The sequence below is a fragment of the Dermacentor variabilis genome, chromosome 7 (assembly GCF_050947875.1).
Source record: "Dermacentor variabilis isolate Ectoservices chromosome 7, ASM5094787v1, whole genome shotgun sequence".
Taxonomy (NCBI): domain Eukaryota; kingdom Metazoa; phylum Arthropoda; class Arachnida; order Ixodida; family Ixodidae; genus Dermacentor; species Dermacentor variabilis.
The window spans coordinates 161941144-161963352 of record NC_134574.1 but is presented as its reverse complement, the minus strand read 5'-3'; the positions used below and the strand labels follow the sequence as shown (position 1 = coordinate 161963352).

General features: G+C 48.3%; 1 protein-coding gene across 2 annotated transcripts in view; it reads left to right on the top strand.

The window, feature by feature from the left end:
- Positions 1–22209, top strand: part of LOC142588355 (xaa-Arg dipeptidase-like) — a 76599-nt gene that overhangs the window by 30443 nt on the left and 23947 nt on the right. Inside the window, exons 1-4 of one of the 2 annotated variants that reach the window (XM_075699989.1) lie at positions 995–1082; positions 10747–11021; positions 13440–13585; positions 15813–15962. In XM_075699989.1, the coding sequence (XP_075556104.1) occupies positions 10793–11021; positions 13440–13585; positions 15813–15962 (525 nt within the window). In that variant the 5' untranslated portion in view covers positions 995–1082; positions 10747–10792. Of the gene's footprint in view, positions 1–839; positions 1083–5280; positions 5738–10746; positions 11022–13439; positions 13586–15812; positions 15963–22209 lie in introns of those variants that run through there. The other variant, XM_075699988.1, reaches the window with a different exon arrangement.

Genomic DNA, 22209 nt, shown 5'->3' with positions numbered 1-22209 from the left:
TTTTTTACGTTAGCTCAGCTAACGTAAGCTAGCGCTTACGTTAGCTGAGACACGCAGTAGGCAAACAAAGCTTCGCAGTATTAAACTTCAATAAAATGCTCAATACAAGCTTCCACCATCTTGTCACCCGCTGTAAGTCACAGATAAGGCTGGAGAACTATGTGCATCACTGCCATAGCGCGGTAAGACGACCACCTGAATATGTTTTTGTGCCGTCTTCACGTGTTTTTACTATCACCCACAGCCACACCTTGTCCTGCTCAGACCAGTCCGAGGCCATCCGCTCACTTGAACCTCGGTCGCCCAATGACACGTGTATATAAATGATCGCAACTCAGCAGTGCACACTTTTTCCCCAATGCATTAGTTGACTGGAATCCATTGCAAGACTATGTTATTTGCATCGACTGCGAAGCTTTCCCTGAGAAACTAGCTACTCATTGTAATAACATATTCACTTCCACCTGAACTCTGGCCGCGCTTCTGCTACGCGTATTCACATATTCATCCACGTATACCGTTTCAACAATTTCTTTTTTCGATTGCCAATTATGGACGCAGTTTGTTTTACACTGTACAGTGCTGTATAGAGGCAATGTAAATTTTTGCTTGTTGGTGTTGTTGTCATGAGCTATTTCTGAACCACTGCTGATTTTTGAATGTCCTATTGTTCTCTAAACCATATATAATGACTACTACGCAACTTGCTTACGTGCTCCTCTCCCTCCCCTTACGTAAGGCCTCCGGGCGCCTAAGGGTTTAATAAATGAAATAAATAAATGACAGTAATGTTATAAATTGATAAGATAGCAATTCATTTGACTCGCGACACGACGCAGGCGTGGTGAAACAGCTTGGCGGGCAAGCAAACGTGATTTCCGAGTCCAGCGGCTTCCTCTGCCACATCCGGGCTCCCGACGATGCCGAGAAGCGCTCGCTCGTTGCACGAGCGGAGAAGGGCCTCCAGGCGGCCGCCAAAGCCACGGGCTGCGGTATCGACCTCGAATTGGGCCTGGAATACAATGAGGTCATCCACAACGAGGCTCTCGTCGAGACCTACAGGAAGCACGGCGAGGCCCTCGGTAAGAAGCGTTCGCCACCGCGCAATGCCGGCCGGCCCGAAAAAAGAGAAAACGGTCGCCGTAAATTGCACGTTTAACGGCGGCGATGCTTCAGCGCTTCGAGGGGGATATCTGGAACTGGCGGAAGTCACATTCATGAAACGCTCAGTGTCCAGGTAGACCATTCAAAATAAGCAAGAGACGTTTAGTTCAGGTTATTGGTGGGGAAAGAAGTGGGGAAGAAATGGAGCAAGCGTCGCAACAGGCGTGGTTCATTTTACAAGTACAGATAGGCAAAATGCCAGACTGCAATATAACGCCTGGCTAGCTTCAACCAGGCTATGTGGCTATTTGTTGCCGTCCCGTACCGAAGTAAATATCATTAGAAATCATTAATCACCATCAATAAAATATATTCGAACATTTGTTGAACGTTCGCGTAGGGAACGTGTTGCTTTGCCGCCGCCGAGTTAAGGGGGCTTTGACTGCACCGGAGCACCCTGGCCGAGTTTGAAGCGCATGGTCCCTATAAGGAGGCAAAATTGTCGGCGAAGGAAAAGGTAGAGTCGGCGTTAATGTTGTTGCCAAATGGAAGATTAGCAGCAGTTAAGTCACGTCTGCTTAGCACGAATTCTACATCTTTAGAATTCCATCGCTTTACAAATATTCTTTCTGAAGATGTGGTTTCGAAATGTATGATGACGGTTCTAGCTAAAAGTTTCCAAAACGCGTAACCCTTGCAGTCCGTGGTGGTTTTAACCGGAACACCAGCGCACTCCCTTAATAAGATTTCGGGGAAGGGTAACACGAAAGTGTGGTGCCATTGTTAACATTTCTGGTGAGGAAGCGTGACTTCACCGCTCTTCTGCGTGTATTAATTTCGCAATTGCAACGCCATAACAAGAATAATCAAGTTAATTAGATAATGTTCTTATGATATAACCTGAAAATTGTGTTTTGTCGCGAAGGTAATGCCCACCTCATTCAGTAATCCAGGCAAACGAGCTGAATTTCACTATATGCATCTGTTCGGTATTGGTCCAACTTTTACCGCGGGTATACACCTACGCAAAGGACGTGTGCTCTCGAGCATGCGAGTTGCGGAGACACGTTTCACTTCCTTTCGCCAGCTATGATGGCCCTCTGAGACGCACGTGCTGTCTCGTGAGAGCTTTGTGGCGTCTGAAGGTTTGTACATTCAGTGACGCTGTGGTGAACCGCTCAGGAAGGACAGCCTTCCCCATCTCCCACTGCCCTCTTCCCCTGTGGTGTCTGCGGAAGAGTGAGAGAGTTGTGGCTATAAAAAGAGGAAAACCGCGCTGTCTGCCACACTGGTGGAAACCTCAACCGTAGTGTTTGGGGAAAGCAAATGGGAGGGAAAACAAGAGAAAAAGTAGAAGGAGGAGGCTAAATGTAAGTGGATGCGCGTGGCATGTTCGACGACAGGGAACGTAACGGACAGGAACAGTTATTGCTCGTGCAGCACCGCGGTTTGGGGCGCGTCTACGCACCATATATGCTTAGACGCCGCCATGGAGGTCGGTGTCCTCCGCGAATCCTTGTGGAACCTGGAATGCACTGCTGCGCAGTGCCCGTGGCATCGAAGGGAACGCTCGAGGTCCTGAAGGCTCGCCGTCCGGAAGTTGTGACGTCGGCCCGTAGACACCATACGGGTGTCCATTCGTCGTTGTGAGTTAAACATTCTAGGAGAATGTGAGCTACGGTCTCATCTGCCTGACACTGTAGCGGCAGAGGACTGCGATGGCGGGAGAGGAGGATTGCAGTCGCCTTCCACGCCGGCGCTCGCGCTGCTGTAGACAACACACATGTAACGAGTAGGCTTATGTGTACAGCTGCCTGTCATACACCTCTAGGGAGAGCGAAATCACTTTATGCTACGATAAAAAAATAAATGCATTAATCCCCTCAGTCCAGGGAGTTGCTTGCGGCTTGCTTCAGCGCTAGGTCAATAACGTCCGCAAGGAATCGTTGGCCCTGAAGGGTGGTTGTGGCGGTCAGCCACTCGGCCGAAAGGATAGGTGGGAGAGATGAGGGTTTGGTAAAGGAGGTAGTTTTTGACGGCATTGCCATATTATGTGCGACGTGTTGGGAGAATAAACCCACAGTGGCTACAGCGAGGGAGGTATTCAGTAAGCGGACCTTGGAAGAGATGTTTCCGTGCTCGAATGAGCAGGGTGTTCGTCTGACCTTGTCGGATGAGTGTGCCCAGTGGCCTTGTAATGTACTGGTGTAGCTTAAGGTATACGCTGCAATCTTCCCTAAATGGGTTCTATAGTGGTTGGTGAGAGGAATAGATTTTGTCGGGGGATGTTGGGAGCCTGGAGTATCATATCGCAGGCAAGCTGGTTAGCTCGTTCGTTGCCCAACATCCCCTCGTGACCTGTAATGCAGACAACCTCTACTTTTCGATGGACACATTCTTGTACCTCTTTTATGCTATGTTTAGGTAAGTAGTCATGTGTGAGTTTTCTACATGCTGACATTGAATGAGTAAATATGATGGGTGTAGTGATAAGCGTCACTCACTTGGAGTTGTTGTATAGCTGCTATTACAACTTGTAGTTCTGCCATGGTCGCATTATTGCTTGAAATTAATTCACTGTATATCATCGAAAGGGTGTGATCCACCACCGCTATAGCAGTGCCTTTGTCTTAGACGCTAGCATACGGGTAGTAATATGTCCCATGTGGATGGCGCCCTATGTGTCTTTGAAGATATGCTACCCTCTGTGTCCGCCTAGCCTTATTTATCACAAGGTACATGTGCATGGGGAGAGATGCCATTTTGAGGAGTCACCTTTGCGGTGCAAGTAATAAGGTGGCTGGTACCGGTGTAGGCGATGGTTGAAAGTATACACTATGAAGCATGTGCCTACCCGGCGCAGTCTGTTGGAATCTGTGTTCTTGCATCCGTTTGTCCGTGGTAGTCATTTTGGTGATGGCATTGTGAAATCCCGTGTCGACAAGCAGTAGTGTGCTTGCTCTGACGGGGAGTCCCATTGCTAGCTTGGTAGCCTTGCGAATTAACGCATCGATGCGTGCCGTTTCTTGTTTGCGGAGATTGGTATAAAGCAAATGGTATCTGAGCCTGGATATGAGTAGCGCTTCGCGAAGGCATACGTAGCACGCCTGCTTCTTTTAGTTCACAGTTTTTTCGCATCATGTGAAGAACTTGCTCTCCTTGTCCAAGTAAGTGTTGTAGCGGCGGGGCCACCGTTTTTCTGTACATGGAGCCCTAGAATACTTAAATATTTGGGCTGGGGTATGGGTGTGTTCTCACACATAATCGTTAGGCACGGGGTTTTCCACCTGGGGTTATGTACTAGAAGTCCTGATTCTTGAGGAGCACATCGGAGCCAAATTTGTGCCGCCGCAGCCTAGACGTTGTTGAAAGCCTGTTGACGAGATTACTTTTTGTGTGGACAAGATTACTCTTGCGTGCATTGCGTCTACAGTGCGCATCCGCATATTGGACAACATGTATATAGTGTCTCATTGTACCATAACACAATCACGCGCCACCTACCTTTCCCTGTATTTCTCACTTCCCCTTTCCCCAGTGAGGAGTAGCAGGCTAGAGACACGCTCTCCAGGCCGACCTCTCCTCCTTTCTCTTCATTAAAATCTACTCCTCCTCCTGTTGAAGGGTGTCTTTGTATGAGACATGGGGATCCTCTTTTTATCCAGGTCGTGATATCAGCTACATAAATTGTGTATTTGATGTCTTGAACTTGTTGTAGTGCCCTGTGTATTCTGCATCTGGCTAGGTTGAACAGTATAAGAGCTGCTCGCTGGGCCAGTTGGTTTATGTTTATATTGAGAAATCCAGCGGAAAAATTGAGACGCCAACACGACAGAAAGAAGAGACACCACATCGCTGGACTAGCAACTGACATATATTTGAAACACGGATAACCCTCGAACATCAAACCGCCACCGCAAGCGCAGTGCTCTTAGCAAGGTACAACATCTTCAAAATTCCTTTAATCGCCTTCGCGCATAGTGTCCGCCGCCAGCGTATGCCGGTATACATTACGGTTACGTAAGCGTCGGTTGCCTGAAGCGTGAGAAGAAGCAGTCAGGGATCTTTGAATGCTATCGCATTCCACTCTTACTGAGGCGAAGCTTCAGCGTGCTCCAAGTTTTTGTTCTTTTCTCCGGGATCTCGCCTAATTGTAGAGTTGTGCAACGGGCGCAGGCGCCGTATTTGCGGACGCCGATCCGGGTGTGACCCTCAGGAGTGCCGGGTCTACGGACGCCGGGAACGTGTCGTACGTGCTGCCCGCCATGCACCCTTCCTTCGACATCGGGACCCCGTCGATGCCCCACACGAAGGCGTTCGCCGAGGCCGCGGCGACCGATGGAGCGCACCGGTCAGCGCTGCGCGCCGCCGAGGCCCTCGCCCTCACGGCGCTGGACTTGATGTCGGACGCGGGACTCATGGCGCGGGTGCGGAGTGACTTCGCGACGTGGAAGACCACTCGCGTGCCGTCCAAGTGAAAGCTGCGACAGAGTGCACACGAGCAAATTGCTCGTCCCTGGCGGTGCGCGATAAACCAAACGCGGGGCTAATCGTATCAGCGCTTCCCTCGTGGGATCGTGTTTTCAGTGTACGCTCTTGTTTTATGTGATAACAATAAAAGGAATGAAGGTGTCGTCCGCTTACGTTGGTAACAACTATAGCTGCTCCCTTTCAAGCTACATAGAATAAAAACCCTGTATTCGCAAACTCCGCTCGATCAAAGCACTTCTCGGCTATTCCCACCTGTCCCTCTTTTGTCACGCAAAACCAATTTATGGGGGACCTTTATTGGGACATGCGTGCGATTTCTATAGGTAAGTAATTCAGCCTTTCAAAAGCGCTATTTACCTAGCCTCAACGTCGCGATTGTGTTTTTTGAAGAACTAGCAGCCATTAATGATTGTAAGCGTACATTTACTTCTCGTCATAAACTGAATACAACAGCGATTGAACGACTTACTATACTGGCAGGCTCAGTTCCACTTTCCTGACCACAGGAGTAGTGCGTAAGTGCATGGTCAGAATGACTGAAACAAAATTATGATTGAAGTATTCAGAAACGATATAAAAGGTACCCGTTAGTGAAGAATTTTCAGAACTAATTTCACCGAAATGATCATCGAGCCGACGAGAATTGCCGTAGACAGACATTGCACCGCTGTTCTTCGCTGTCAATGAATGCTGCCGGTTACGAATTTACTGCCTATTATTATTTTTTTTTTTGCTGAGCTTGTGTCCTTTTCTTTTTCAACTCTAAAGCTAGTATTGAAAATATTGCGTACTTCCCTGGGTGATCACCCCGATGTGTTGTTTCCCATAATTACTGAAGGTTACGTAAATCAAAAGCATACATTTGGCTTCGGTCCTTACTACTATTAACACCCCTCAGAAACGTCTATAACCTGCACCAGTTGTCGTTATTGTTCCTTGGTGAAATGGGCGCAACCTGCTCTGTAGGATATTGGCCATGAAGCTGGTGATGCAAAGGCCATTTTTTTAGAGGAAACTAAGTTGAAATAAAATTAGTAACCTTTATTTGTGAAATGAAGTCGCAACTCTTACGGATATGAAGGCTAAATACCACACTATTGCTGTATATATGCATATGATCATAAAACAGGAAAAATAACCATTTTAGTAAGCAATTGTTTTTTTATTGTGCAGTAACCTGCAGAGGGCTTCTCAAACGTTCCCGTGTCTGTAGACCAGTTTGGTAGCACCAAAGGAAGTAGTTACCGGAACAGCCTTACTCAAGCCAAGGTTTCAGGATGGTTCGTCTAAAAATATTTTGCGCGCTAAAGGCAGTTTGGCACTTTCATTGCATAAGAGACAGAAAGGTGGGGAAGGCAGACCAGACTTGTCAATGTTGTTGTTGTTGGCGGTGGTGGTGCCGTCGTCGTCGTCGTCGTCGTCACCCGCCGTAGTTGCTTAGTGGCTATGGTGTTGGGCTGCTAAGCACGAGGTCGTGGGATCGAATCCCAGGCCACGGCTGCCGCATTTCGATGGAAGCGAAATGCGAAAACACCAGTGTACTTAGATTAAGGTGCACGTTAAAGAATCCCAGGTGGTACAAATTTCCGGAGTCCCCCACTACGGCGTGCCTCACGATCAAATCGTGGTTTTGGATAATAAAACGCCATTATTTAATATTGTTGTTGTTGTCTTCTATCAAGTATGTGGCTCCTACCCACTGTGGGCGATTGTCCAAGACGCAAGATAAAAAGTACGCAACGGTCCGAAGTAGTGCGCCTCTTCATATTCGACAAGCCCTACCGATGCGCACCTTCAGTCCGCTTTTTTTTTTTTTGAACAGTTGCGATACCGTTGTGCCTATCATTGTTTTTATCCTTATTGGTTAGAGATGATTTTTACTATGACCTGTTAGAGCACATCTTTCTTTTTTCTTCATTTGCTTCGCATGGTTCGCGATGCTCAATATTGTGTAAAGGACATTTCTAAACAATGATGTACTACCTTTGTGCTCGCTAACGCCGCGCAAACGCCAATGCGGGGGCCTGCGGCTTCGTCAAGCTGTCCATGTGGCAGCTTTTTCTGCATGCTCCTCGCGTCATGTACTGATGCAAATAAACATCATTGTCATTGTCATTGTCATAAACGAGATACACTGGCCACTCGCGCACCCAGAAAAACAGTGTTGCATGGGGTGCAATAGTAGAAAGTATTGCGGTTGAATAGCGTAACTGTGCGAACTGCGGACAGCAGATAATCAACACCGGTGAAGAAGGCGACAGATGGCGTACGCTGCTTACCACTGCTAGGGTTTCTCAATGTCAGCGCCAGGCACCGTAGCCATAATCGTCCGCTGCTGTAGATAAAGCTGTGCCGTGTTCCTCCCATGAAAAGTCGAAAAAAAGAAAGAAGATTGGAGCACGCTTGAGCTTCGCCTTCAAGAGTGGAACGCGAAAGTGTTATCGCACCCCGTTCGCACCGCCCACTCATTCGCTCGGCATGCTTTTGACGAGACGAAGGGGAGAAGCGGGTGAGTGGCGCGCCACCATTCGGGGCAGCGCCGTACATCGCGAGAAGGGGGTCTTCTGTGTTTGCCGCAAGATGGCTCTGCGTGTGCGCCAAGCGCAGAAGAAATGTAGCGGAAACGTACTTCGCTACTCGTTTAACTGGGACTTCTATAATTTACATGCTCATAATTACCGATATACACCGCAGTATAACTTTCTGCGGCACGTTTCTAAGGCAACACCACATTCACTAGAGGCGCTTTTGTCCCGCTTTGAATTATGTAACTCATGGCTGAGTGGTAGCGTCTCCGTCTCACACTCCGGAACCCGCCGTGGTTACTCAGTGGCTATGGTGTTGGGCTGCTGAGCACGAGGTCGCGGGATCGAATCCCGGCCACGGCGGCCGCATTTCGATGGGGGCGAAATGCGAAAACACCCGTGTACCTAGATTTAGGTGCACGTTAAAGAACCCCAGATGGTCAAAAATTTTCCGGAGTCCTCCACTACGGCGTGCCTCATAATCAGAAAGTGGTTTTGGCACGTAAAACACCAAATATTATTATTATTCCCACTCCGGAGACCCTGGTTCGATTCCCACCCAGCCCATCTTGCAAGTTGTTGTTATTTATCAATTTCCTTCCGGGATTTTTCGCTCACGGCCAACGCCGCCAACACCGGCTTTTCTGCGACACGAGCTCCTTAACGCTATCGCGTTAAAATCCGCACTCGACACGCTTTTTTCGACGGGATTGTCCCCGCTCCGTGCTTGACCATGAGGGGTCGCTGCGCACACTGCTGGTTTCTGGAAAGGAGTACTGGCGCCAACGCTAACGTTCTCAAATTCCATTCTGTGTTTAAAATCGGGATGTCTTGTCAAGGTTGGAAGTTAACCAAAAATTGGTAGGCCGGTTGGCTTTGGAAGCCCACGGTAAAACCGCAAATTAGGCAATGCAGGGTGACATCGGTTAGGCCTCTTTTGAAGCTGGACGAGTACAGGAAAACTAAGTTTCGGAGAAAAACTAAGGAACATGTATAAAAATAAATGGGCGGCTCAAATGCGGAAGTATATCTGCACCTGAAAAGTATGGACACAAAATGGAAGAAGAGGTCAAGAAAGTTGCAACCAAGTACAGGGTAGTTGAAAGAGTAAATTGACAACCAGGGGTCATCAAAAAGAAAGAGAGAGAAAGCGACGTCTAAGTGCATCCAAAGAATGGAGACAAAGAAGATTTAAAAGAATTGCACGAAAGAAATTATAACGGAAAATCTGTACCAGATCCGTTACAGGCATAGGTAGCGGTACAAGGTAGGCATAGAAGTGTTGAATAAGAGGAGAATGATTAAGGAGATGTATACAAAAATCCTAGAATGAAAAGCATGCATGGCAAACGCTTTGATAGTTGGGGCTCAGCACAACCACTCAGCACATCCTAATGGAAAGCGAAGGTCTACACGTCTCACCCAGTGATATGTGTAGGTAACGTACACCTTCCAGAAGTGCTTGGATTTAACGTGGGCTGAAGCATCAACCAGTCACTAGTCGAGATAAGTAAGAGACGTTAAGTGTATAGGAGGGAAAAAAGCTGCGAAGAGAATGATACGACTAGATCCGTTACAGGCATATGTATCGGTACAAGGTAGATATAGATGTTTTGAATCGGAGAAAAAAACATTAAGGAGATGTATACAAAAATTTCAGAATGGAAAGCATGTATGGCATACCTGAATAACTCAAGCAAACTAAGTCACCATTTGTCACCGCCTCTTTTCAAAGGGGGTGCCGATAAATAATCATCATCACCATCATTGTTTCAAGGAAATTCTGGGACGCTACTGTTGCTCTGCCGCCCGCTTCTTGCCGTTTCCCCGTTGTGGGCATGTGCCATTGTCGGGGTTCATCATCATCATGCGCAGCTTCTCATCATTGCCGCCTTCTTGCCGTCGTAATTCGGGGTGGAGAATGAAAATGACCTCTACACATTCATTCCCATATATACTTCTCCGCGAAGCTCTCATCACTTACAGCGTTTGCAGATAACATCGTGCGTGTCATGTACGCTCACTTGGTGGCACTTGAGCGTGGGAGACCAGGCATCGACGGAAGCACTGATACTAGGAAAGGTTCCAGGAAGAACTGATGACGTCCGCCGAGTCGAAGTTCTTTCTATTTATTCTTGTGGTGCAAGGCTGACAACCGTAATACGCAGTTTTATTTGTTTTAGGTTTCGTTTCCTTCGTGTTTTTATTTACGTTATTGTTATAGCGCCACCTGGTTCTTGGCCTAACCCCCCAGTTCGTTTTTGTGCCACTGAGGTAGAAATCACCATCATCCTCACGTCATGGAACACCAACGTATGGCCGAGTTTCTCGCTCACTTACTCCACCGCTTGCTTGTTGGCCAATCCCCCTCTGTGAGTATGTGACACGTCGTTATCATCATCGTGACTTATATTTTGCGAAGAGCCAGGAAGGGTTGGACGAGTGCGCGAGGGAGCCCCGATCTCAAGAGAGTCTGAAAGGAACTCTGTTTCGTCGTAAAGCGTCTAGTTCGGAGATGAACGCGTCTACTAGTTAAGAGTGGCAAACAGTGCGAAAGCTACGTGAACGTTTAGGCTGCACAAAGACCCCTAAAGTTGTACCCGTGACGATCCTGCACTGGTTCCAGAAGGCTGTTCCTGCGGAAACTGACAGCGTATCACGGTATTGGCGTGATGGCTCTCGCACTGGACGCGACGGTGCATCAGGCGGTCGAGACCAGCGCCGGAGACCTGTGGGATCTGAGTCGGTTCCTGTGGGCGAACCCGGAGACCTCGCTGAAGGAGGCCACAGCCCACGACAAGCTCTGCGATTTCCTGGAGCGCAGGGGCTTCAAGGTCAGGCGTCGGTACCTAATGGACACCGCCTTCAGGGCGGAGTTCGCGGCACCCGGAGGATTGGACGGTCAGTACGTGCTTCGAGTGACGTTATCAAGTGTGGCGTAGCTCTTTGCTTTCCGAGCGTGCGCTGGCAGATTGGTTGCGAAAGCACCTGAATCTAACCGCTACATCACTGATGCGTACGTAGTTACGTGTAGCCTTTCTTGAAATGCGTTGATTTTAACTTGGGGTCAGGTAGCGAGCGACAAGATATCAGCTCTCGAGGACGCATTTTTACCATTCCCCCACTGCTGGTTTTTTTTTCTTCTCGGCCTCAAAAGTCTCACTGAGCCCGGCCTAATCGTCTGTTATCTTAGAAGGTCTGTTAACACATACAGAATAGTAAATTTACTCAAAACGCAAGTCACAAATAAGATATGTCGCCACAGCGTGCTTGAATTCGAACTACAGTCTTGCTTATCTAAAGCACGGTGCTGTTCCACGGCGCTATACAGCACCGTAAAGAAATGCAGCTAAATAATTAAATAAATTGTGAGGATTTGCGACCCAAAAACACGATATGATTGCGAGGAAAGCTGTAGTGGGGGACTCCGGATTAATTTGGACCACCGGGGGTTAACGTTCCCCCAATGCACTATAGACAGGTGTTTTCCATTTCGCCCCCATCGCCCCCATTGCCGCAGCAGCCAGGATTCGATCGCAACATTAAGGTCACTTCGGAGGGCAAGAAATTCAGCAAATAAATTAATGTAACGTGGCTCCCATTTCATACCACGGATGGTAATAACTGCATGTTGACATCATGGTGCTGCAATCCACAGTAAATGGCATTGAATGAAGTGGCGCTGCTAGCTGCCACGGTAGGGCGCCGTAACCATTGGCTCGTTTAAATCTCCCCCCCCCCTGGTCTTGGAAAAGTAGCCAAATGCTTTTATCTCGCCGGTGAGCTACATGATAGGAAGATATCATCATCAGGCCCTGTGGTTTGTGCCAGGAGCAGCTGGTATACGAGACTCGCATCCTGAGCATCGTTCTCCGATCTCGACCGGCACGCAAGTTCACGCCTGTGCATTCCCTTTGTTATGATATTTATTCGATATCACGATAATTGCTTCCGGAGTTGCTGCATTCTTCTCCGTTTGTTCACGCGAAGGGAAAAGGAGCGAATGGGTTCAAAAGAGACGCCAAATCCCCGCATTGGCCGCCTAGTGCCATACAACCGCATAATGTAACGCGGCTCCCATGGCTCGCGCAAATAATTTTTTCTTCCAGGGCGAAAACCAGGAGGCGCTGCCCGCACTTTTCGCTATTTCTTGCAGATGCAAGGGTTTTAGGCTGGCTTGATAGCGTACGCCTCCTGGACCCTATCGTAGGGATCGGGTAGCAAAGTGGTGGCTCCAAAGGTCAGGGAACCCAAACGCACTGTTTACCTGATTCTATGGGGCTTTGAGGAGGCGAATGTTTTATAGAAGCCATAACACGACGCTCGAGGAAAGATGAGGGGTTTCTAATATTAGAAAACATAATGTTGCCGCTATAACCAGTTCTCTGTTCCATGTATAGCCTACGTGCACGAAAGCGAAACAATGCTGCGGGCAGGTCACAAGAGCAGGAATAAACAAGCATCACATGTGAATCTGCGGACTCCACATCTCTCTAGGTATATTACGGTGCGTGAACGTTCTTGCCAGCTTCACCGGCGTGTGTACATGTGGTGGTGGGCGTAATATATTCAGTCGTGCTCAGCGTGATCAGCATGGTGCCGGACCTATGATCGTTCAGAGAGAGAACATATTTTATTCCAGGTCGGACTAATACCTTTAGATATTTCTCTGCTAGGACGACCATGGCCAGCTGGTCGGCGAACGCCTATGACACCAACCACACCCTCCAGTGGGGAGAAAGGGGGATTATGGTAGCGAAGAGATTGTAGGGCTACGGGACAAGAGAAAAGGATATGTCCTACATTTGTTTACGTAGCGGGGCAGTTGGGATACGAAGTGTTGGAGCTGTGATGACAAAGGTATAAGCGCGCTGGCGTGATCCAGGGTTAAAGCTGGATGGCCCTGAAGATGGATCCATCTATCCAAAATGGCCATCCATTCATGCATCCCTCCATCCATCGCATGTGACCGCCTGGTCATCAGCGACAAATATCCCTCAGGGCAGGTAACCGGTCCTCTATTAGGAATTGTCGAATAAGGGCCAAGGGAAGACAAGCGCAGTCGATGACTCCTTAGAATTTGGTGGTTTGATGAAATTAGGAAATTAGCGGGCATAGCTTGGAATCAGGGATAGCGCGAGACATGGGTAATGGAAGCCTATTAAGCCGATAATAGGCTTCTGTTGATTATGATGACGATGATGTTGACACAGTTCCAGTAAAAAAGAATTGTATTCATTGATTCATTTATCCAGTAATTAATGCATTTATATTTTGTCAAAGGCAATTGCTTTCCCATTCGTCGTCGACACTGTGCAGGACCAACGGTTGCGTTCCTTTGTGAGTACGATGCCCTGCCAGAGATCGGCCACGCCTGCGGCCATAATCTGGTCGCCGAGTGCGCCGTCGGTGCCGCCATCGCCGTCAAGGAGGTCATGAACGAGTTCAAGAACATTCGCGGGAAGGTAAGAGCAGGCGGAAGAACGACAGTTACTTGCATGTGCTCTCACGGAAGCGCCTCGATTAGTTGTTCTCCTCTTAATCAGCAAAGTGTACCAAGGTCAACGTCACTTCACGATTGAAGAAGCATCTGCCCCTCAGTAATGGATTTCGGCGAGTTCCTGTAAGGAGGAGTTAAGGCTTGAGCAGCACGCTTGCATTCTGTGAACTGCTTCCGAGTATATTCTCAAACAGCATGGTTGCGGAATTATAGCTGGGAAATAGCCGACGAGCGTTTATTGAGGAGCCACGACTCCCTTCATTTTTTCTGCAGTAGGCGGAGCACAAAGCCAGCGCACGTGTTCGCAAAAAACTCTTACGCTATAGTTGTTTGTAAGAACATATTATTGTCAATCTTGTGCTGGGCATATTATTAGCTGAAGGCCACCGGCCAATGGCAAGGAGCTATTACTAACGAAGAGTTTTGCGAATTCGGCCCCAGTTTAAGCGAGTAACAGTGTGAGTGTGCTTGTGAACATGAGCCTCAGCTCATCTAACTGAAAAGATGCAGGTAACTGAAGCTGCGACAGGATTCACCAGACGGGATTGATCACTGATTTACTCTCCACAGACAAGGGTGCCTAGGCTCAGTTGCAATGGGTCGCGCAGAAAGCAGGTGATCTGGGCCCGTATTCACGAAATGTTCTCACGCTACAATTGTTCGTACGAGCAAATTTCAGCCAAATGCAAAGCTGGACGCATCATTCGCGAGGACAGTCGGCCAACGGCAAACATCATTGCCGAACACAAGGCTTGCGAATTCGGCCCCTGGAGCGTCATGATTTGGCTGCATTGGACCACGTCAAGTTGGCCCGCCAGTTGAGCCAGCGTCATTTCGTGGAAATACAGCTTCACTGACAACAAAGTCGTAGTGAAATGAACGTTGTATCAAGCCCACATGCAAGTTAGTTTTTCGCTATGTGGTCCCTGGGACAGCGTCTTGTCCATATACAATTCGCCACTTTGCACTAGAAATCTTTAGGGTAAGACGTCAAAGGAAATGTGCATAACTGCTGTCAGTGACTTCGGGATCCGAACGATGCCTCATTACTGACGACAGTGTCGTTGGATGCTCGAAATTTGGCAAATAGAATACGTATACTTGGTGAATTTAAACGAGACACACTCTTGCCCTTGCTTCTTCAGTTTGTTCTCGCGCGCACCAAAACTGGCGGCAGCGCCACCACAACTACCTGACGTCAGACTTTGCACCTTGTGTAAGGCTGCGTGTGAAGGAGCTGCCAGCAGCATAGAAAAGTTCAGTACTGCATCTCTATGAGAAATTTGTGTTGCAAATGTAAGGACAGCTGGGCGAGTTGGCGTGACATCATGAAAGAACAGCGCAAAAGATAATGCCATTTTCAATGACAAATGGAAGCAGCAAGGAGGCATGCCATGTTACTGCTTTGCCGTGTTTCGGTTTGTGACAGGCAGGTAACTAAAGTAAAAGGATGTATGCTCTGCAAGTTGGATGCAAATTGTGAAAACAATAAGGGCGATGAACATTTGCAAAGACAGAAAGTCTGAAAACAAGAGAGAAAATTTGTACCATAGCACAAAAGGGCGGTGCCTTGATGGCAAACCACTGAAAATATCGTACCGGATAAAATATTCGCAACAAGTTGAGGCTTGCGTCTGCTGCAGCAAAAGTCCGGAGATGACTTAGCAGCACATAGTAATGGAATGCGAAGATATTCACCCAGCGAGGACCAGACAACACCGCACGATACGTCCACCTTCCGGAAGCGCTGGGGTACGAATCTGATGGGAGGCTCACCTAGTAAGCGGTCGAGATAAGCGAGTGATTTTTAGAGTAATGGTAAAAAAAAAGCAGTCACGAGATTGGTAGAACCGGGGTTGTCACAAGCATCGCCAAAAGTACAATACAGAGACAGATCTCTAATAAAAAAAATATCAAGGAAAGAAAGGCAAAATAATAGACTGTTTAAGCTAATCAGATTTTACTACACGGTAGCAAAACCTGCTTAGCTCAAGTAGGCTAGGTGGCTATTTTTCACCACCCCATTTCAAACAGGACGCAATAAAAAAACCGTCATCGTCACGTACATGCATTTTTTTTCAGTAAACTTTTTTTAGCTGAGGGTCGGCGCTCCGTCTTAGTGGTTCCTGCGTTTCGTCTTTGGCATTGTATCGTATTGCTGCTGGTCATTCCATGTACCCATCACCTGTTAGGTGGTGGTGCTGGGCACTCCAGGCCAGGAAAACTATGGCGGCAAGGAAGCCCTCCTGCAGAAGGGTGCCTTCAAGGAAATGGACGCAGCTCTCCTGGCGCACCCGGCAATGTTTGACGCCGTCAAGCTCCCGCTTGCCGCCGGGCAGCAGGTGAGCCCGCAGCACCCACTCCACGTCACCATGCTAGCCGTGCTTGTGGCTCATTTATGTATATATACTGTTTTGGTGGCAGCTCTTGGGTTCGTGCAGCACCCCGAGGAAAACGGTGGTTCTGGGTTTGACCCGCAAACCGCATAATTGTTTTTTTTTTACTGAGAAGCTTTCCTTCTGAGAAACCTATATGGGTTTGCTTAGTAGCTTCCTGCTACATTCGAACGGGTGCCATTTTTTCCTTTCCTGGACGATCTATGCCGCTGAGTTGATGTGCTGAAGAGCGCGAAGTAGGGAGAGGCGATCGTTTGACTGTTGTGGACGCATGCAGTTCATAGTTATTATAGTCCTTGAGAACTTACTGTTTTGCAGTTTGTAACATTAATGTTTTTGTTGAAGCAGGGAAGTTTTGGCAATATGGAGGGGGGAGGGACCGTCGCGAGAGTCTTAACAGTTTTGAGTGCTACATTAAATCGTCGCAAAGCAAGCATCAGTTCTTTTTTTTTCGTTTCGCAGTTCCGCCTAACTCAAAAGGTTTTTCATTGATGATTCATTGTTCATTGTGGACGATTCATTGGTTGAAATGTCAAATTTTATTAAAAGAGGCTGCACCAATTCGTGATTAAAAAGACTAATGGCACGTTGAAATATTCAGAACAGGCTACATACGACCGGGCAGAATAAGATATCAGTGAAAACCTTGTAGATATTTCGCCGTTAATCGATGTGTGTAAATGAGCCCTAGAGTTAAAGTATGCCTGTTAAATAAACCTGTCTAGAATGATTACATCTTCGCTATATTGAGGCTGTTTCTACAAGAGGAATCTCTAAACTCAGAATTCGATCAATAAAATTATCACATAACTGGATGATAAGCTCACTAGTCAAGCGACATGGGGCGGAAAGTTGAAAGCCAATCGTGCTGCAACAAAAACGCGTTCCCAAATGAAAACACAAAGCTGTCTATACAGATCTGATCTCGCATGCCGCCTTCAGATCCCCGCCCCTCTGTAACACGGGGACAATAAAATTCTGGTGAAACACGAATGAGCTCCATATTAACGGAACGACCCCACCGTCAAATTTTGGAACCTTTGCCTTTGCACCCTCCGCTTTCGTAAGAATGAAAAGGCATACACGTAAATCTAACAACTACACAGCAGCTTCAACAAAAAACAATGGAATATGTTCGGGTGCGTCAATATAGCTGAAGTTGTCGTTGTAACACTTTAATTTCTTCAGGAGCGCGGTCAAGTGTGAAGAAAGAGGTAGTAGAAATGGGAAGAGGGCGCCAGGTACAGTCAGAAATAAAGGACGACAAATTGGCGCAAACTGTAAATTTAGCCACAGATCGCAACACAGGTATTTCGGCAAGAAAGCATTTGCAGTTTCGCCCATAATGTAAAACAGTGAAGCGACGGCAAACTCGTGCACTATCTCGCGCGGTATCGGTTGGGATTAACATTGGCAGCTGAACGCCAGCAGTCTGCTTTTGAAAAGAACGTTAAAGCTTTAGTCAGTGATACTGCCGTATAGTGCGAGGCGGCTAGGGTCGCACAAGTATAGATATGCTCGGTGGAGCAGCGGAGGTGATAATAATATAATAATATTTGGGGTTTTACGTGCCAAAACCACTTTCTGATTATGAGGCACGCCGTAGTGAGGGACTCCGGAAATTTTGACCACCTGAGGTTCTTTAACGTGCACCTAAATCTAAGCACACGAGTGTTTTCGCATTTCGCCCACATCGAAATGCGGCCGCCGTGGCCGGGATTCGATCCCGCGACCTCGTGCTCAGCAGTCCAACACCATAGCCACTGAGCAACCACGGCGGGTCAGCGGAGGTGAGACGCAACCCTGTATTCCTTGTCTTTTCTACACAGCGTGTCGCTTTATTCCTTCACCGCTCCTTGATAAGTAAGCAGCTGAGTTTGCCGTAAAACAAGTATCTTAACCAGTGCTCAAGAAGGTCAGGCGCCGTATAATTGTCCAGCCGCATTATTTTCTGCTGCATCGGCAGAGTAGCTGAGAGGTAGAGCCTCAGACTCGGAGTCTGTGAAACTGGTTTCAAATCCTGACGGGGCACTCGGTTTTCACAGCGCAACTGTTAAGAGCAGTTTCGCAGCCGTCCTCGTGCAGCACGGAAGGCCACAGTGCGGGCTGGCAGCTCATTATCAAATGTCACTCAAAGAACCGCCAGTAGCGACACCTATGTTGGAGTCCCAAATTGTAGCTTCGAAAGGGAATTGTCAATTATTGTAAGTTACCTTGCTTACAGCTCAACTGAATAGGCAATTTTGTGTGCTTCTTTATTTTAGCCAGTAATTTGTAATTTTTGTCTCCCAAGCGGCGTTTAAGCGGTTTCACATGAGAGGTCGGTTATGGCTTTTTTTTTTTCGGCTGGAGCGGTGAAAACTGACGGCGTGTTCCAGGTACGCAACCCGCATGCATGAGATCTCTGAAGCGGCCATATAACCAGGCCAGGAACAGTCGGCACACAAATCTAGCACATCCGAAGGGTTGAGAACTCGTTCATATTGCTTCGCTTTCAATGATGTATTAGTTCTTCAGATCACCAAACATCTGGGAGTTATTTTTCTACATTTCTTTTTAAAATATTGTCAGTGTACTTTGGCATTCCACGTGAAAGTCTGCGCCCCACGACACTCATCATTATAAATGACATAACGTGTGCCTGCGCACAGATACAGTGCATACCACATAAGTCCTTTCGATAAAGAAAAGCATAAAACGCGTCTCGTGTCAACGTGATGAATGATAAGGCGGTCGTTAACAATGGGAAGCACAGAATGATTAATAACGACATCCGCTTGTAACAGAGCGCGTAACGTCAATACCCTTATTATTGGATTGTAGCGCGAAGAGACGCAGATGAAGACTAGAAGAATACAAGATGAGTGCTAACTCATGAATAAATCTTTATTTAAGCGATCAATATATATATAAGTGATTGGCAAAAACCGCAGCAAACAAATATGACATTGTCTGAAGACTATCAGTTAAGAGTTAAACATATCAGAAGGTAGGGAAGCCATAAAAACCAAACAGGAAAGAGCACTACTTGAGATTAACGCACGTGCTGAGGATATACTGAAGTTCATTTTCTAACAGTAATATTGGTGCCTGCCTAACACAAGTATTTCGCAATCTTTTAATGTGAAATGCCTCAATTATTTCTTGTGTCGTTTGTGTTGCGTTTCGCCTGCGACACGTGGTTTTGCCGGCGCGACTGCGGCGGGGCGGCAGACATTTTGGCCCGATCGTCGTCGCCGCAACACTCATCGCCAGGTGTTTCCAGGCGCGACTGCGGCGATGCGACCGCCTAGGGATCATCCTCGCATTCCAGTCATTGTGCCCGAAACAGGCGATGCCAAAGCAGGGATCTCATTCCAGTCATTGTGCCCGAAACAGGCGATGCCAAAGCAGGGATCTCGTTCCAGTCATTGTGCCCGAAACAGGCGATGCCAAAGCAGGGACCATCCTCTCATTACAGTCATTGTGTCCGACCGGCAGCGCCACGACAGGGTGCTACGAGATCGTGCTCGACATGGTGCTACGGCATCGCTACGACAGTGTGCGTCACCATTAGCCCATTGTACATTCACGTGCTCGTCTTTTGAGGGGTTCCTTCTTGCCCTCAACTGCGAGAGTATAAAAACAGCTGCCCCCGGACGCCAAAAAGAGGGCTCCGATTTCTTCTGTTGAGTGAAGTGCTCTCCCGTCTCTCTACTTCGGTCAAACCTGACCGCCAACTCTTTGCGATGTTAAAATAAACAAGTTGTTTCGTTGTTACCAGTCGACTCATGCTTTGCCGGGACCTTCGGATGCTTCCAGTTGTACCCCAGGCCGCCAGGCCAACGCTACCCTTGGGGCTTGCGACCCAGGTACAACCACGGGCGTCAGCGCCGAGTTCCCAACAGATCGTACCAGCAGTCCGATCCCAAACATCTGGTGGCAGCGGTGGGATCGCCTCCGACTTCAAACAACTGTCTGCCAGCGGTGAGATCGCGACAACGGAGGCCAGCAGCGAAGAGATGCAGTTGACTGTATGCTGAGCAGCTCAACGACGATCCGGGAGCAGTGCAACGAGCCCTGTGTGATGACTGGTTGCCTGCAGCGGAACGACTGCGCTGGACTCTTGGCTGCGAGGTTTGGTGAGTGCGGGACTTTCTTCTTCTGAGCTTTGCCAGGCTTTTGTTAGTGTCAGAAACAGAGCTGGTAATTGTGGTTGTCGTTGCTGCCGGGTTAGTTTGCGGCAAGACAATAGTAAGCAGTAGAGAAAGCAGCATTCAGAGCAGCCATGGATTTGAAGTCGTTGCGCAAACCGAAATTGTTGGAGCTTGCAAGAGAGTTGGGTCTGGATGTCTCAGACAAACTAAGAAAACCTGAACTGCTAAAGGCTATTCTTGAGTTAGAGGCTGAGGATGACGAGCTGTCGGAATGCCTTGAGACTATTGAGGAGAGGTCAAAAAGACAGGAGCGCGAAATTAAAGAGCAAAAAGAGAAACAGGAGCGCGAACTTAAAGAGCAAAAAGAGAAACAGGAGCGCGAACTTAAAGAACAGAAAGAGCGAGAGCAACAAGAGCGTGACCGTCAACACGCTTTGGAAATGAAGCGTCTTGAGGTAGAGATGGAACGCGCTCGTAATGGAAGTCAGGCACACGGTGCAGGAGAACGCGTATTGTTCAAAATGACGGACCTGATGCGGCCGTTTAAGCTTGGAGAGGACATTGGTTTGTTCCTGGTTAACTTTGAGCGAACGTGCGAGAAGCAGGGGTTCTCTCGGGAAACGTGGCCACAGCGCTTGCTCACTTTGTTACCCGGCGAGGCGGCCGACGTAGTCGCTCGCTTGGATAGAGAGGAGGCAGAGGATTTCGACACAGTGAAATCGAGTCTTCTAAAAAAGTACCGGCTGTCTGCGGAGGCGTTCCGTCGGAAGTTTCGGGAAAATGAGAAAGGCAAAAGTGAGTCTTATACAGAGTTTGCGTATAGGCTTATGTCGAACATGCAGGAGTGGCTCAAAGAAGAGAAAGCGTTTGGTGACCACGATAAAGTTCTGCAGTGTTTCGGGCTAGAACAGTTTTATAGTCGGTTACCGGAGAACGTGCGATACTGGGTCTTGGATAGGCCAGACGTTTGTACGGTGGCTAGAGCCGCTGAGCTAGCCGAGGAGTTTGTGACGCGTCGAGCTCGCGGAGCTAAGGATGGTCAAAAGGGTGAATTTGGCTCGAAGTTCGAGAGGCCGAAGTTCACACCCATGAGAGCAAAGGGGAACGCGCGTAGTGCGGATGCGAGTGGAAGCAGTGCGACCGAACCTAAGGAGACGGCGGCAGCCGAAGCCGAACGCAGAAAGCGGTTCGAGATGAGGCGAGCGGGCGTTTGTTATACGTGCCAGAAGCCGGGTCACTTTTCGGCGCAGTGTCCGGAAACAACACCAAAAGTTGTGTTTTTTTCAATAGGCAGCACTGACGAGAACATGAAGCTTCTCGAGCCTTACATGCGAGACCTCCTCGTGAACGGGAAAGAGTGCCGAGTGCTTCGCGATTCCGCAGCTACGATGGATGTAGTTCACCCGTCTTACGTAGAACCCCATATGTTCACGGGCGAGTGCGCGTGGATCAAGCAAGCCGTGGAAGCTCATAGCGTGTGTCTGCCAGTAGCAAAGGTGCTTATTGAAGGACCTTTCGGAGCGCTTGAGACGGAGGCGGCAGTGTCATCTATGCTGCCACCCCAGTACCCGTACCTATTTTCAAACAGGTCCGATCACCTCCTGCGCGAGAAGGGGCTTTTGTTTGGTGAAGCTAGTGTTCAGGCCTTAACCAGATCGAAGGTTCGGGAGCTCGCTGCAAAGGCGGTAGTTGCGGGGCCGACGTTATCAAACAACGAAAAAGGGTCAGAGGCGCAGCAAGCTGATATTCCGAGCACGCCCGAACTGAATAAACTTGAGTCTGTAACGTTAAAGGCGCCAGATACTGGAGAGGAAACGCCCGACGCGGGAAAGTTAGAAGAGCTATCTACTGATTTGCTCATCGCGCCTACGTCAGACGGACTTGATAGGTTGCTAAAAGTCAGCCGGACGGCTTTGATAGCCGAGCAAAAAAAGGATGGCAGCCTGGAAAACGTGCGCTGCAATGTCAAAGAAGGTATCGCCAGGAAAACTGCGCGTTTTGTGGAAAGAGGTGGAGTCCTGTACCGGAAGTATCTAGACCGCAGAGGAGTGGAGTTC